Source organism: Meles meles, chromosome 19 (assembly GCF_922984935.1).
Source record: "Meles meles chromosome 19, mMelMel3.1 paternal haplotype, whole genome shotgun sequence".
NCBI classification, from domain to species: domain Eukaryota; kingdom Metazoa; phylum Chordata; class Mammalia; order Carnivora; family Mustelidae; genus Meles; species Meles meles.
The window spans coordinates 18,662,736-18,676,917 of record NC_060084.1 but is presented as its reverse complement, the minus strand read 5'-3'; the positions used below and the strand labels follow the sequence as shown (position 1 = coordinate 18,676,917).

General features: G+C 42.8%; 1 protein-coding gene and 1 pseudogene across 1 annotated transcript in view; one reads left to right on the top strand and one right to left on the bottom strand.

Annotated features, from left to right (window-relative positions):
• The window catches only part of NAE1 (NEDD8 activating enzyme E1 subunit 1), a 28,782-nt gene extending 20,935 nt beyond the window's left edge, over nucleotides 1-7,847 (bottom strand). The window contains exons 1-7 of the mRNA XM_045989438.1: nucleotides 7,631-7,847; nucleotides 4,615-4,718; nucleotides 4,466-4,526; nucleotides 3,059-3,089; nucleotides 2,275-2,346; nucleotides 1,303-1,382; nucleotides 543-652 (exon numbers count right to left, since the gene is read on the bottom strand). Of these exons, the coding sequence (XP_045845394.1) occupies nucleotides 543-652; nucleotides 1,303-1,382; nucleotides 2,275-2,346; nucleotides 3,059-3,089; nucleotides 4,466-4,526; nucleotides 4,615-4,718; nucleotides 7,631-7,683 (511 nt within the window). The 5' untranslated portion in view covers nucleotides 7,684-7,847. The remainder of the gene's footprint in view (nucleotides 1-542; nucleotides 653-1,302; nucleotides 1,383-2,274; nucleotides 2,347-3,058; nucleotides 3,090-4,465; nucleotides 4,527-4,614; nucleotides 4,719-7,630) is intronic.
• A 4,363-nt stretch (nucleotides 7,848-12,210) lies between these two features.
• Nucleotides 12,211-13,214, top strand: LOC123931837 (annotated as a pseudogene).
• The last annotated feature ends 968 nt before the right edge of the window (nucleotides 13,215-14,182 follow it).

The window sequence follows — 14,182 nt, the reverse complement described above, 5'->3', positions numbered from 1 at the left end:
GGCCACCCAGGCACCCCACTCTGTAATTTATTTATTTATTTATTTTTTAAAGATTCTATTTATTTATTTGACAGAGAGAGAGACATCACAAGTAGGCAGAGAGAGAGGGAGAGAGGAAAGCGGCTCCCTGCTGAGCAGAGAGCCTGATGTGGGGCTCGATCCCAGGACCCTGGGATCATGACCTGAGCCGAAGGCAGAGGCTTTAACCCACTGAGCCACCCAGGCGCCCCCCCCACTCTGTAATTTAAAACTGACTTCCTATGGGGCTTGTGGCTCAGTCAGTTAAGTGTCTGCCTTTGGCTCAGGTCATGATCCCAGGGTCCTAGGACCAAGCCCCACACTGCAGAAGCAGAGAGCCTGCTTCTCCCTCTCCCTCTGCTGCTCCCCCTGCTTTGCTCTCTCTCTGTCTTGTCTCTCTCTATTGAATAAATAAATTAAAAAAAAATAAAAATAAAAAATAAAATTGACTTTCTCAAATGTCAGGTTTCTAAAACTGTAGCTAAAGCAACCAATGACAAGCCCCATATGTGCAACAGACTTACCTGGATGTTCTTTTATAATGATCCTCATATAACCAACTAGTCCATAAGTCCTACAGATCAAAAGAGGTATTTGTGAATTCCAGAGGGCATCTGCTAAACGTAGTAATGTTCTGTAAAGGAAAGCACAATAAATAAAAACATAAGCAAATGGATACAGGCCAAATAGGAAAATACCCTAAAATAAAGCAACTTTCTTACTAAGTAATAAATGCAAATATATATCTGTTACATTTACACAAGCAAGTCATGGATACACTGAAAAACAAGCAATTCCACAAGGCTGCAGTCTCACAGAAAGTTTATCTTTTGGACTACAGGGACAAGAAAGTCTTCTCTTTTGTATTAGGGAGATTATTGAAAGACACTTCTTTGGGGCGCCTGGGTGGCTCAGTGGGTTAAAGCCTCTGCCCTCGGCTCGGGTCATGATCCCAGAGTCCTGGGATCGAGCCCCACACTGGGCTCTCTGCTCCGCAGGGAGCCTGCTTCCTCCTCTCTCTCTGCCTGCCTCTCTGCCTAGTTGTGATTTCTCTCTGTCAAATAAATAAAATATATAAAATTTAAAAAAAAAAAAAGATACTTCTTTAACAAAGAGGAAAGTATTTATAAAACCCTTATCTACACCCCCCAGCACACTGTATAATTAATAAATTTTTTAAAATTTTTAAATAAAGAATTTTAAGAACTAGTCTTTGCAGAGAAAACAAAACTATGCAAATCTAGTAGGAGACCAAAATAAAAATGAATTAACATAAAAATTTACCTTTCAGGAAGCTGAGTTGCAACCACAATGGTAAACCTACAGAAAAATGAAGGATCATTGTCTAGAAGGTTTTCTGGACTCTAAATAGGACACAGGAAAAAAATTAAAAAATTTTACAATATATTAAACATGGCAGAAACAGTTAAGCTATTTTAGAACAAATGAGGCAACATGTTAGACTCCAATGTTAAAGTAATTCAACTCTCAACTGAACATAAAGATACAAAGATTCAAAATTCTAAATACTGGGGTGCCTCGCTGGCTTAGTCAGTGTAACAGGAGACTCTTGATCTCTGGGTCATGAGATTGAGCCCCATGCTGGGTATAGAGACTATTAAAATAAATAAACTCAAAATTCTAAATTCTTAGGGCTTTAAATTATTAAAAAATTACATTTCTGGGGCACTTGGGTGGCTCAGTGGGTTTCATGATCTCACGGTCCTGGGATTGAGTCCGCATCGGGCTCTCTGCTCGGCAGGAAGCCTGCTTCCTCCTCTCTCTCTGCCTGCCTCTCTGCCTACTTGTGATCTGTCAAATAAATAAAACCTTTTAAAAAAATTACATTTCCACACAGAAATAATAATGTGTAGGAGTGCCTGGATGGCTTAGTGGGTTAAAGCCTCTGCCTTCGGCTTAGGTCACAATCTCAGGTCCTGGGATCAGGGCTCTCTACTCAGCGGGGAGCCTGCTTCCCCTTCTCTCTCTGACTGCCTCTCTGCCTACTTGTGACCACTGTCAAATAAATAAATAAAATCTTTAAAAAAAGAAAAATAATAATGCGTATACATATGTTCTATTGCCCTCAAAACAAAGACCAAACATCTTTAAACTGACTTTATAACTATTCTGTGGGAAAACAAGGAAAAATTTTTTAAAACCCTGATTTGTATTTATATCCAATAATCCTATAAAGCGACTACACCTCTGTCCCTCCTCCATCTAGTCAGACTTCATAGGCGTTTGGACATATACCTCTTCCACAAAACTCCCAGAGACATCGTTATTTAATTCTTGTAAGAATTCCATGGCAGCTTGAGCTCGGTTCTTTAGGAAAAAAAAAAAAAAGCATTTGACTTGAATTAGAAAAAAATCTGGTTAAAATGTAACCCCTCAACTTACAGATCAAGCAAACATAAAATTACCCAAATTTCATACATAGATATGACAATTCTGCTCTTCATAGTATTTAAACTAAGGCTCAACCACAATATTATTTTAAACATTACTTAAATGACTGTATTATTTGTACCCAACATTCCTGAGTACCCAAATGACCAGACAACCTTGGGTAGCAGGTAGAGATATTCTGGACCAAGTTTAGACTCACTACAACCTCCCACATTTATAATCCTATATAAGAGAGGTCAAAGAAATAATCATTTCTGTTCAGAACATTGTATTAAGTTGACTAACATGACTTCGTAAGAAGATTAATACGGAACGTACAAAAATAAAAGATATGCTCTTAAGTCTTAGAAATCTTGTAAACCAGAATATTCCATCCTCTAAACATTTACACATTATATTAATCTCAAGGTGTAGCTTTAATACAGGATATAGCATAAAAACACAGTATTTTTAAGTTCTTAAACTATTCAGCATATAAAGATTTGCAAGATAAAAAAAAGCTAAATTAACTTTTTTCTCAGAGAAATAATAAGCTCTTTCAAAGTCAAAACTTTTCAAGCAATCAAAACATAGTGGCATGATTAGATGCTCAAACACAACTATATTCTATAAGAAATTGATGGTTTACCTTGCCGATGCTGCTTCTTTGAAGGAAAAAACTGGAACAGAATTTTAAAAATTAAGGGCTTCTTTGACTATAAAGGGAAGGTTATTTGTAACACCAAGTATATTTCACTCATAACAGAACACTAACTATATTTTGATTCTAGATTTTAACAGCCTTCCTGGAGGAAGATAACAGGATGAAACTTGTAATCAAAGACCAGGCTAATAAACCAATGTTCCCAAAGTGTATGCCACAGAGTATAAATTTTATAAGACGCTCTGAGAGAATAAAAGTTCCCTGGCTTTACAAAGTTTGGGAAACACCACATGCTTTATTTCCCTCTTGGAAATTAATAATAACTATAACACATGATATTAAGGTCTTATATTAGAGAAATGTTTAACTTCATGTGGCCCATTTCCCAAACTCATTTGACCATGGAACCCATTTGCCCATTTAGCAGCTATTAACATTCCCCAGAGCCAGTTTGACACAGAACATACTCGGGAAGTGCTATATTGAACCGCTTGCTTTTGCAGGTTAACTAAAACAGACTTATTCAGGTTTCTTCCCACACATACCCTTGTCATGTCTCAAGGCCCAGATCTCAGACTGGGTACCATTTTGTAGCACAAAATCAGTGGCTCCATAAGAAAAAGAAACTTTATTCTCATCACACACCCCTAACCAACCAAGTAAGCAAAGATAACAGGACTTTTTCTTTAAAGATACCAATAAAAGGGTGCTGTTGTAGAAACACTACCACCCAAAGAAAAGATATCAGAGCTCAATATGAACTAATTCTGACTTTTCTTGTATATACTCATTGTTGTCATATACTAACAAATAAGAGAGATTCCAGCCTCCAAGTCCCGAAAAGAGCCTGAAATCCAAATCTGGCAATGCTTTGGAAGTCTATATTATGATCATCTTTAAAAAATAATATGCAGACCATCTTTAAAACAGCATTTTTAGAGACAGTGGAGTATACAGAGAGATATATGTGGACTAAGCTCAGAAGAAACACAAATAAAAGGTAATTTTTTTATTCTTATAATCCAAAAATACAATTTTTTTTCAGTAACTCAATATTTTCAAATTATATCCTAACCCCTAGGGATCAACAAGGACTTAGGAATTATCTAGATTTCACAAATCAAGGAATAAGGACTACTCCTTTGCACTAATAACAACAATGAAGACAGTAACGGCAGGTACCTTTTATTAACGGTCTATCTGCTGGACACTATGCTAGCACTTTACCTATATTGACTTACTTCATCTTCACCATAATCCTAAACACAGGGATTATCTACCTGAGAGTCAAGTCACCTTCACTGAGGAAGTGAAGTTGGGATTTAGGCCTGAGTCTCCTGTGGCAGTGTACTGCCCTTCCTAACACACATGTTTGAAAAGAATAGAACATACTTATTTCCAGCATCTTCTCCGCTGACCTGATTTCCATCAATAACTGTAAATGAACCAATACCTAGAAGACAAAACAGAGTCTGTCAAGAACACATAATTTTTAGTTCAAAACCGTATAGAGTAAATTGACTACCACAAAACTACATTACCTGGTAGTACCAAGTTTTTAAGAATTTCAGTTCCTGTGGCTGTTGCATTTATTAGGCAAACATGTGCAGATTCTAAAGCCTCTTGCCCATGATCACCCCACAACCTACAAAAGAAGTCACAAATTCAACATTTCTAAAACTTCCACACAAATGCAACTTTCTTATTTGGACGGTGATCTTAGACCTTCAAAGTATTCTTGGACAGAATGGTTGATGTGATAACCATAGTAAACATGTGAAACAGGAAGAGCAGCAGGTGTTATGGGGATTATACAGCTGAGTAACCTAAGACTCACAGTGATGCCTTGCATGATTAGAAGGGGGCAAAATCAGTACTAAAACCTTGGGTCTTCCAGCTCCTTGTCCATTACTCTTTTCATGGACATATTTCAATGATAACTTACAGAACAGATATATTAGATACACTAGCATTAAATAACTGCATTAGACTTAAAACCTATTCCTCTATTTCATTTCTCCTTAAATTACATAGAGCCAGTATATTTAAGATCTTGACGCCGAATTTATCACTGTGACATCTCCAAGAGTGAGAAAGCTTTACCAAGAAAACCGAATTACAGTCATCTGAAAAGCCTCACAGTGACTTCTACAGGAGTGCTTTAAAATATAACACCTGGGGCACCTGGGTGGCTTAGTGGGTTAAACCTCTGCCTTCGGCTCAGGTCATAATCTCAGGGTCCTGGGATCGAGCTCCCACATCAGGCTCTCTGCTCAGCGGGGAGCCTGCTTCCCCCTCTCTCTCTGCCTGCCTCTCTGCTTACTTGTGATCTCTGTCAAATAAATAAATAAAATCCTAAAAAAATAAAAAATAAAATAAAACACAACACCCAATGTTATTTTAATATCATGATTAATAAACGTATACATTACCAAACACAAAGATATAATAAAAATTAGCAATATATGTTATATATATTCACACTGGCATATCATTAACAGGGCAAGGGGCATGATCACACATGTATCATGGCATCTGGCCCAGCCTGGTTACCTTCACCCAGAAAGCCTATTATCCTTCCTTGTCAGTATGGTAAGTATGAAAATCACCAGAAAAATGCCACAGTCTGGAGGACTGACAGGCTTTACTGTGCTTTCCCTGTCACCTAATCTAAAACAGATGCCCTATTATTGTTTAGCCAGTATGTCCTCCAGAGCATTTCACAACATTTGGTTTTCTTATTTCATTTGGTTTTTTATTTGAGGAACATCCATCTTTCCATTCCACTCTAAACTCCATGAGGGCCCACATAACTCCCTACGTGTGCCACTGGAGCCCCAAATGCCTGGCACACTGCCTTGTCCAGAGTAAGTGATCAGTGAACAGCTGTCAGTGAATGGAGGAATAGCCTAGAAGAACCAAACAGATGGGAAACATCTGTTTTTTTCTATGAAAGTAGGGCACACAGAAGACACTGACAAATTTGGTTGATGGATGCTTGGGTACTCAGATATTGAGCCTAGAGAGAGTACTGGTGCATGTCTAGCTTACATGTTTCAAGAAAGAGGCCAGACAAGAAATCAATCCTCATTGCTCCCTTGCTGGCTTAACTCTGGAGAGCACGGCCTAGCTGACTGCTGCCTCGCTGTACCACTTTGCTTCTAGCTGCCTCCCTATGACACTCCAAAACCGATAACCAATTCTCACCATGAAAAGTAAAATTTGGTCCTTAACTGGATGAGACAGCAAAAATTCTCTTGTCACAGTTACTAAGTAAGCTAAAATATCTTCTCAGCTCTGTCTTGTATAGTTATATCTGAATTCAAAACACAAGCAATGCTAAGAATTTACAAAAGAACACAAGCTGGTTACAAGGGCTCTGTCACCTTGCTTCCTTTCCCAGAAGCTTGGGAGGAGAGTGATGTGACTGAGAACAGGCTCTGAAAGAGCCACAAGGGCCTATGTTTACATCCTGGCTCAAAGACATGGGACACTCTGGACAAGTTATCCAAGCTTCTCCAAGAAACTCCAAAAGCCAAGAGAATGTCTGCCTTCAATACTGCTCTCAAAATTAAGTGCCTAAAGCCCCTAACACAGAACTAAGCTGTAGGTGTATATGGGAGTTCCGGGGGACATACAGAGACATACTGTAATTTCTCCCAGCTTGGGGGGCGGGGCTCGAAAAAGGATGGGGCCAAGCATTTGTGTTACTTCCACTGCCTTCACACATAGTAGATGCTCAATAAATAAGGAATGGGGAGTGTAAGGAGAAATCGCAAGGGAGAAGAATTAGTCAAGGACCTATCTGATGGCTTAGACCTGCAGTGTCCACTAAGGTAGCCATCAACCACATTTGGCTACTGAGTTCCAAAATGAGGTCCGCTAGTGGGAACTGGGACATGCCTACAAGTGTGTAAAATGCGAGATTTAGAAGACGGTATGAAAAAAAGAGATTTTAAAAATCCCTAATAATTTTCTTTTTTTGATTTTTATATTAAGTGTTAAAATGGTAATATTTTGGATATACTGGGTTAAAGAAACTGTATTAAAATTAACTTCACCTGTTTCTTTTTTCTTTTTAAGGTGGCTACTAGAGAATGTGTAATTGCATATGCGGGTCACACTCAAGACTGGCATTATATTCCTATTGGACAGCGCTGGCTCAGGACAATCCCTAACATTCGGCGCTGCCCTGGCCGGCCGGGATGGGGTACACCCGATCCCCGGATTCTGCTAAATGAGGAGTGAGCGCACAGCGAGGCGGAGCCGGCTGCCGCCCCGGTGACCCGGCCGACGCTGGGACCGCGAACCTCGAACTGCACACCGCGTGGCGGGTGGGAGTACCCCTCGGAGAAGGGGAGTTCCAACCCTCAAGGGACACCCCAGGGCCCCAGGCCGGGGAGCCCCGAGAGCCGGCTCCCCAAGCCCAAGATTACCCGGCCCGGCCCGGCGGGAGGCCTGGAAGAGGCCCGACCGCGCCACCCGCTCGCTTAGGCCCGGCCGGGAGGTAGAGGAGCCCACCGGCCGGCCCGCCCGACTCGGTGAGCCCCGGCTCACCTCAGCTGCCGGTCGTACTTCTGCTCCTTGAGCAGCTTCCCCGGTTGCGCCATGGCCGCACCCGCAGCGCGAACAGCCGAGCCCCGGCCGCGTACCGCCACCACCTCCACCAGCACGCAGGCGCACTGAGCGTACCCTTCGCCGTCTCGGCCTCCCGCGCGCCGCCCGCAGGGGGCGCAACCACCTCACTGCGCACGCGTCCCCAGGCCGCCCGCGAGTACACGACCACAGCCCACAGCCGGAACCCGGACTGAGGCGGGTCTTTCCCTCGGGCTGCGTACCTGCTAGTCGGCCAGTCCGTGACTTTACGTGCGGTAATCGTGGGGCACTCGGGCTCTGGCATCGGGCAGATTGGTTTTTAACCACTTACTATTTATGAAATCTGCTCTTTACCTCTTAAATCCTCTGTTTGTTCATCTGTGCAGTGGGGATGAATGGGTCTCCATCACCGGCTTCTGTTAGCCTTAAATGAGGTTTTGAATACACACAGAGCCAGGTTCACAAAAAATCCTGTGTGGATAATAACTTTCATTATTATGGTCATTATTGTTCACTCATTTCTTCCATCCTCTTGTGCAGCAAGCCCACGCAAGGTCTTGTTTCAAACCACAAAGTTAGCTGCTCCCAGCTGCAGATACAAAGACAAATAAGTCCGCGGCCCTGTTCTTGAGAAGTTCATAGCCTCCAGAAGGGAGAGGGACAGTAAGTAATTACAATGTGGCCCTAACCCTAACCCTAACCCTAACCCTTAAGCTGGGGTCCTGAGAGGTGCGCAGAGGAACTCTACCCACTCCCCCTCTTCCCTCTCCAGGAATGCTTCACATCGTGTGGGCAAGGAAGCATGTCTTAACCAGAAAGAACAGCAGGTGTCATTCCTGGGAGGCAGAGAAGGCAGGGTAGAATGGAGGCTCTAAAGGAAGTTTGATGTGGTGGGGTGTCAGGTGAACGGTAAGACATGGGCAGGGGTGGCTTGAGAGACAGCAGGGGCGAGGTTGTGAGGCCCTTTAATATAAAAGCAAGAAAGAATGTAAAGCGCTCTATTTTCTGTAAAGAGCCACTTTTCAAGGAGAAGATGGCTGCCTTGTGGGGATGGGTGCCAAGGAAGAGATTTCTCCCCAAGAGAAAGGGGGAGAGGAGACTAGAAGTCAGAAGAGCAGCAGGAAGGGAGTTGAGGGTTCTTTCCCTTCTATCTCCCAGACCCTAAAGGCACCTTTGGGTTAATAATTGCCTGAAATATGATGAAAAGGAGCACAGATCCCTGTCCCAATGAACCCTGGGATGGGAATGGGAGGAGGGACAGTTTGATGGTAATGATGCGGTAAAGTGATGGATACGATTCTCCTGGGTGATGTCCCCAGGATCAGGGTGGGGCATACGCTCTTATGACTTCCCTGGTCCCTACCCAATCCCCATAGAATACAACTGATGGGAAACAAAGGTATGAGGTTCTCCCAGCATGTCATGTGCTTATGCTGTCACGTTTCCTTCTCCAGTTGGACAGGTGAAATATAAGGGATAATAAAATACACCCAGGGAATGTGAGAAGGTCAAAAGACAACAGGTGAGAGTCCACAGCTTAGCTTCTCATGCTCTGCGCTGTCATGGACTGCATGAAAGGAAACATCCCCAAATTTGGTGGGGGAAGTCATAATGCCCATGCAGAATTGTATGAATTTGACAAGGGTTTGTGTTGGTGGTGTCTGTAAAAAGATACCACGCAGCATTAGTTTCCTAGAGGTGTTATAACAAAGTACCACAAACTGGGTGGCTTAAAACTGTAGATTCATAGGGGCATCTGGCTGGCTCAGTTGGTACAGCATGTGACTCTTGGTCTCAGGGTTGTGAGTTTGAGCCCCATGTTGGGTGCAGAGATTACTTAAAAATAAAATCTGTGAGGAAAAAAAATTCTTATATAAAAAATAAAAACTTTACAGAAATGTATTGTCTCGCAGTAAAGCTCAAAGTCTGAATCAAAGTGTGGGCAGTATGTTTGTTCCTTCTGCAGCCTGAAGGGAAGAATCCTTCTTGGCCTTTCTAGTTCCTGGCGTTTGGCTGGCAATGCTTAGCTTACAGCTCCCCACACTTCAGTCTCTCCTTCCATTGGCATCTGGTACTTTCCTCATGTCTCTGTCTGGATCTCTCCTCATAAAGACATTGGGTCACCAATAAAGACACCCAGTGACATTGGGTCAGGGCTTACCTCCAGATGATTCTGATGTACACTCAAGTTTAATAACCACTGACCTAGGGGCTCCTGGGTGGCTCAGTCAGTTAAGCATCTGCCTTTGGCTCAGGTCATGATCCTGGGGTCCTGAGATTGAGCCACGCATTGAGGTCCCTGATCAGCAGAGAGCATGCTTCTGCTTCTCCCTCTCTTTTCCCCCTCTCCCTCTGCCATCCCCCCTGCTTGTGCATGCAGCCAGCAAGTACTCTCTCTCTGTCCAATAAAAAAAAAAAATCTGAAAACAATCAAAAACACCCACTGACCTAGCCTAGCCCCCCACAGAACAACACAAGTGGGAAAAATGAGTCCCACAATCACAGTAGGACCCCCACTTACTGAGCACTTACTACCTTCCAGCCTTGCCATGCACCATCTCATTTTGGGCTCACCAGTGCAATAAATACGTTGCTCATCCCACTTCATAGACAAGAGAGCTGAGGCTTGGAGAGGTGAGTACAATTCCAAAGCCTCACAGCTATTAAACAGTGGTACAAGGATTAGAAATAAATACCCCAGCAGATCTGGCCAGACCCCAGTCAGATCTATTATTTTACCCATCCTGGTTGGTCTTGGCTGGGGCAGACTAAATCCTTGGGCTGCCTGGCAGTTTGGGGCTAGCTCTGACCTGAAAGAGCATGCAATATGTGGGAAATCAGCCATAAAGAATGAGTCACACCGGGGCGCCTGGGTGGCTCAGTGGGTTAAAGCCTCTGCCTTCGGCTCAGGTCATGATCCCAGGGTCCTGGGATTGAGCCCCGCATGGGGCTCTCTGCTCAGCAGGGTGCCTGCCTCTCTGCCTACTTGTGATCTCTGTCTGTCAAATAGGTAAAGTCTTGGGGGAAAAAAAAAAAAAAAAAGAATGAGTCACACCCAGGACAACCTCCCTGGGCTCCACCACTATCTCTCCCTTCTTGTCCTTGCCTATCTTTGCCCTTCTCATTCTGATGCTCTTTGACCAATTTCTTGTCTTTCTCGCTCACCCCTCCCCTGAGGCAGGTGTGGCTCTGTAATGTTCACAGTTTTATCACACATGCCAGGCTCAGAATGTGGTACTAGTAAGGCTTCAATAAACGTGTATTGAATGAAAGAATAAATTTTGGAAACTACTTCCACCATACTTGCTCATTTTCAAATGCCTTACTGGCAATATGTGTATCATCGGATTTGGCATTCAGCAGTTTGTCCCAAGGAAATCATCAGACATACCCGCATAGATGTATAAATAAGAATGTTCACTGTAGTGCTATTTACAATAGTGAAAACCGGTTATCATCTATACATTAGAGCACTATGCAATTATTAAGTGTCAAATTCTCCAAGGCTGACTGAGCAGGGAAATGCTTACCATAGGGCATTGGGTGAAAAAACCCGTCACAAAGCTATACGTGTGACTCTGATTGTTTTTTTCAGTAATACTAATACATATCTAAAAAGCCTGGCAGATGGCCACTAAAATGTTAACACTTTTGGCTCTTGGGTAATCATATGGCCAGTGGCTTTAATTTTCTTCTCTGTGTTTTTCTGATTCTTCCAAGTTTTCTACAATGAATAGGTGTCACTATTGTAATTGCAAAAGGAATATTTGGGGTCCTAAATGTGCCCAACAAGTTAAGGAAAAGGGGGAAAGAATAGATGTTCTACAGTCTGGGGAGTACATCCTTCACACCAGGAGTCTCAAAGACATCATGTTACCTGACCCTCCTATTAGCCTTCTAGACTCTCTGTTCCCATTTTATAGATGAGAAGACAGGTTCAGAGAGGTGAAGTAACTCGCCCCAGGTCCCACAGCCAGGTATGCTGGAGGCCATGTCAGGGCTCATCCCAGCCCACTGTTTGCACACACATACCTACATACTTGGAATGGAAATGTTTTTTTTGTTTTTGTTTTTGTTTTAAGATTTTATTTATGAGGCACCTGGGTGGCTCAGTGGGTTAAAGCCTCTGCCTTTGGCTCAGGTCATGATCCCAGGGTTCTGTGATTAAGCCCCAAATCCAGCTCTCTGCTCAGCAGGAAGCCTGCTTTCCTTCCCCTCTCTCTGCCTGCCTCTCTGCCTACTTGTGATGTCTGTCAAATAAATAAATAGAATCTTTAAAAAAAAAGATTTTATCTTATTCATTTATTTATTTTATTCTGAGGTGATCCCCAAGCACCCCGGAAATTTTTTTTTTTTTTTTAAATACAAAAAGCTGGCCCTGTCTCAGTCCCACCAGCTGGCTTTGGATGTGGCGGCCAACCCTGGCAGGGTCCTCCAAGCAAGCAGTCACCACTTAGAGGAGACAGTATAAGGAATTAATCTTACTACCAGTGGCTTTCAAATATTTGTGAAATTTAAGAATTGTGACTGCAGTTCCGATTCATGGATCTTCAAAGAAAGCAGAGAAGATTTCAGGATTTAGAAAGGCGCAGGTTTGTGCAGATTTGAAGACCAGTACCTTATGAGCTTATAAAATAGGAGCTGGAAATATGATGGTGAACAAACGGTTGGTTCCTGCTCTTGTCAGAAGCTCAGGTTTAGTGAGGAAGATAAAACCAAGCAAATAAGCAATAAAGACCTATTTGAGATGTGGTGGTTTCAACAAGGTCTCAGTTTCTTCCCTTCTGCCCCAGTAATTTGGACAGCTACCACTTTCATATTTTCATACATTACCGCCATAACACTTCACCATGCTGAGCTTGCTCTGCCTTGTATCAGTGACACTGGCTCAGTAGCTCCAGAAAAATGCTTGTTTGGGGCAATGTTAAATACTGCCGCAGTTTTGTGCATTGCAACCATTTATGTTCGTTACAAGCAAGTTCATGCCCTGAATCCTGAAGAGAGTCATATCATCAAATTAATCAAGGCTGGTCTTGTACTTGGCTTACTGAGCTGCTTTGGACTTTCTGTTGTGGCAAACTTCCAGACAACAGCCTTATTCTTGTACATGTATGTGGAGCTGTGCTCACCTTTGGTACTGGCTCCTTACACATGTTCGTTCAGACCAGCCTTTCCTACCAAACGCAGCTCAAAATTCGTGGCAAACAGTCTTCTGGGTCAGACGACTGGTGGTTATCTGGTGTGGAGGAAATGCATTTAGCATGCTGACTTGTTTATCACTTCTGTCCAGTGGGAATTTTGGCACAGATATTGTACAGAAACTCCATTGGAACCCTGAGGACAGAGGTTACGTGCTTCACGTGATCACCACTGCAGCAGAATGGTCTATGTCTTTCTCCTTCTGTGGTTTTTTCCTGACTTACATTGTGATTTTCAGAAACTTTCTTTACAAGTGGAAGCCAATTTACATGGATTAACCCTCTATGACAATGCTCCTTGCCTTGTTAACAATGAATGAACTCGGATACTTTCCAGAGATTTGTGAGGAAGGGATAAAATGTATCTGTGATGGGGCACCTAGGTAGCTCAGTCGGTTAAGCATCTGCCTTCAGCCCAGGTCATGATCCCAGGGTCCTGGGATTGAGCCCCGTATTGGGCTCCCTGCTCAGCAGAGAACCTGCTTCTCCTTCTCCCTCTGCCTGCTCTCTGCCTACTTGTGTTCTCTATCTCTCTGTCAAAGAAATAAAACCTTAAAATATAGATTTGTATCTGTGATGATTGTGATTCTCAGGGATTTGGAGGATATGTTCATGAAAGTTCTTTATTCTGCTCTGAAATTTTAACCAGTTAATCAAGGTTGACAGTAATATTGATGAATACTGATAATCAAGAGACATGAATAAAGCCATTTGATAAGTTATTTTAAAGGGTATCTTCAAGAAGACCATGTAAAAACATTTATGCTTTACTTTTTTTTTAATCCCAGAAAATAAAACCAAAGGACTACCAAAAAAAAAAAAAAAAAAAGAAGAAAGAAAGAAAGAAAAGAAAAGCTATAATTTTGCATTTAGAGTCTCCAGGCCACAAGGCTTCTGGCCTGGCCTGTAGGCCCTGTGCATAACATACAGCAACAAAGTCATATACAGTACATAGGACTCTACTTGTTGGAAGAGCACTGGACATCTGTTGTCTCAACCAATACTCACAGGATCCCCATGAGGTAGGCCGGGCAGGGACAATCCCTTCATCACCTTGTAGAGCAAAGACATTGTACCTTTGAGAGAGGAAGTGAGATCTGGTCAAGGTCACTTGAATGAGTTATGGCTGTTTAAGCTGCTCCTGCCCTCCTCCCCCAACCATTCATCATGGCCTTCATACCACCCACACCCTCTCCCTGCTCTCCCTCCCTTATAAACAGTGAAATCTAGGAGCCACTAATGTCAGTGAGACCAAAGAGTAAACTTCTGGGCAGTGAAACCAATTCATTTTTAAAGACAGCACATAACTGAGACA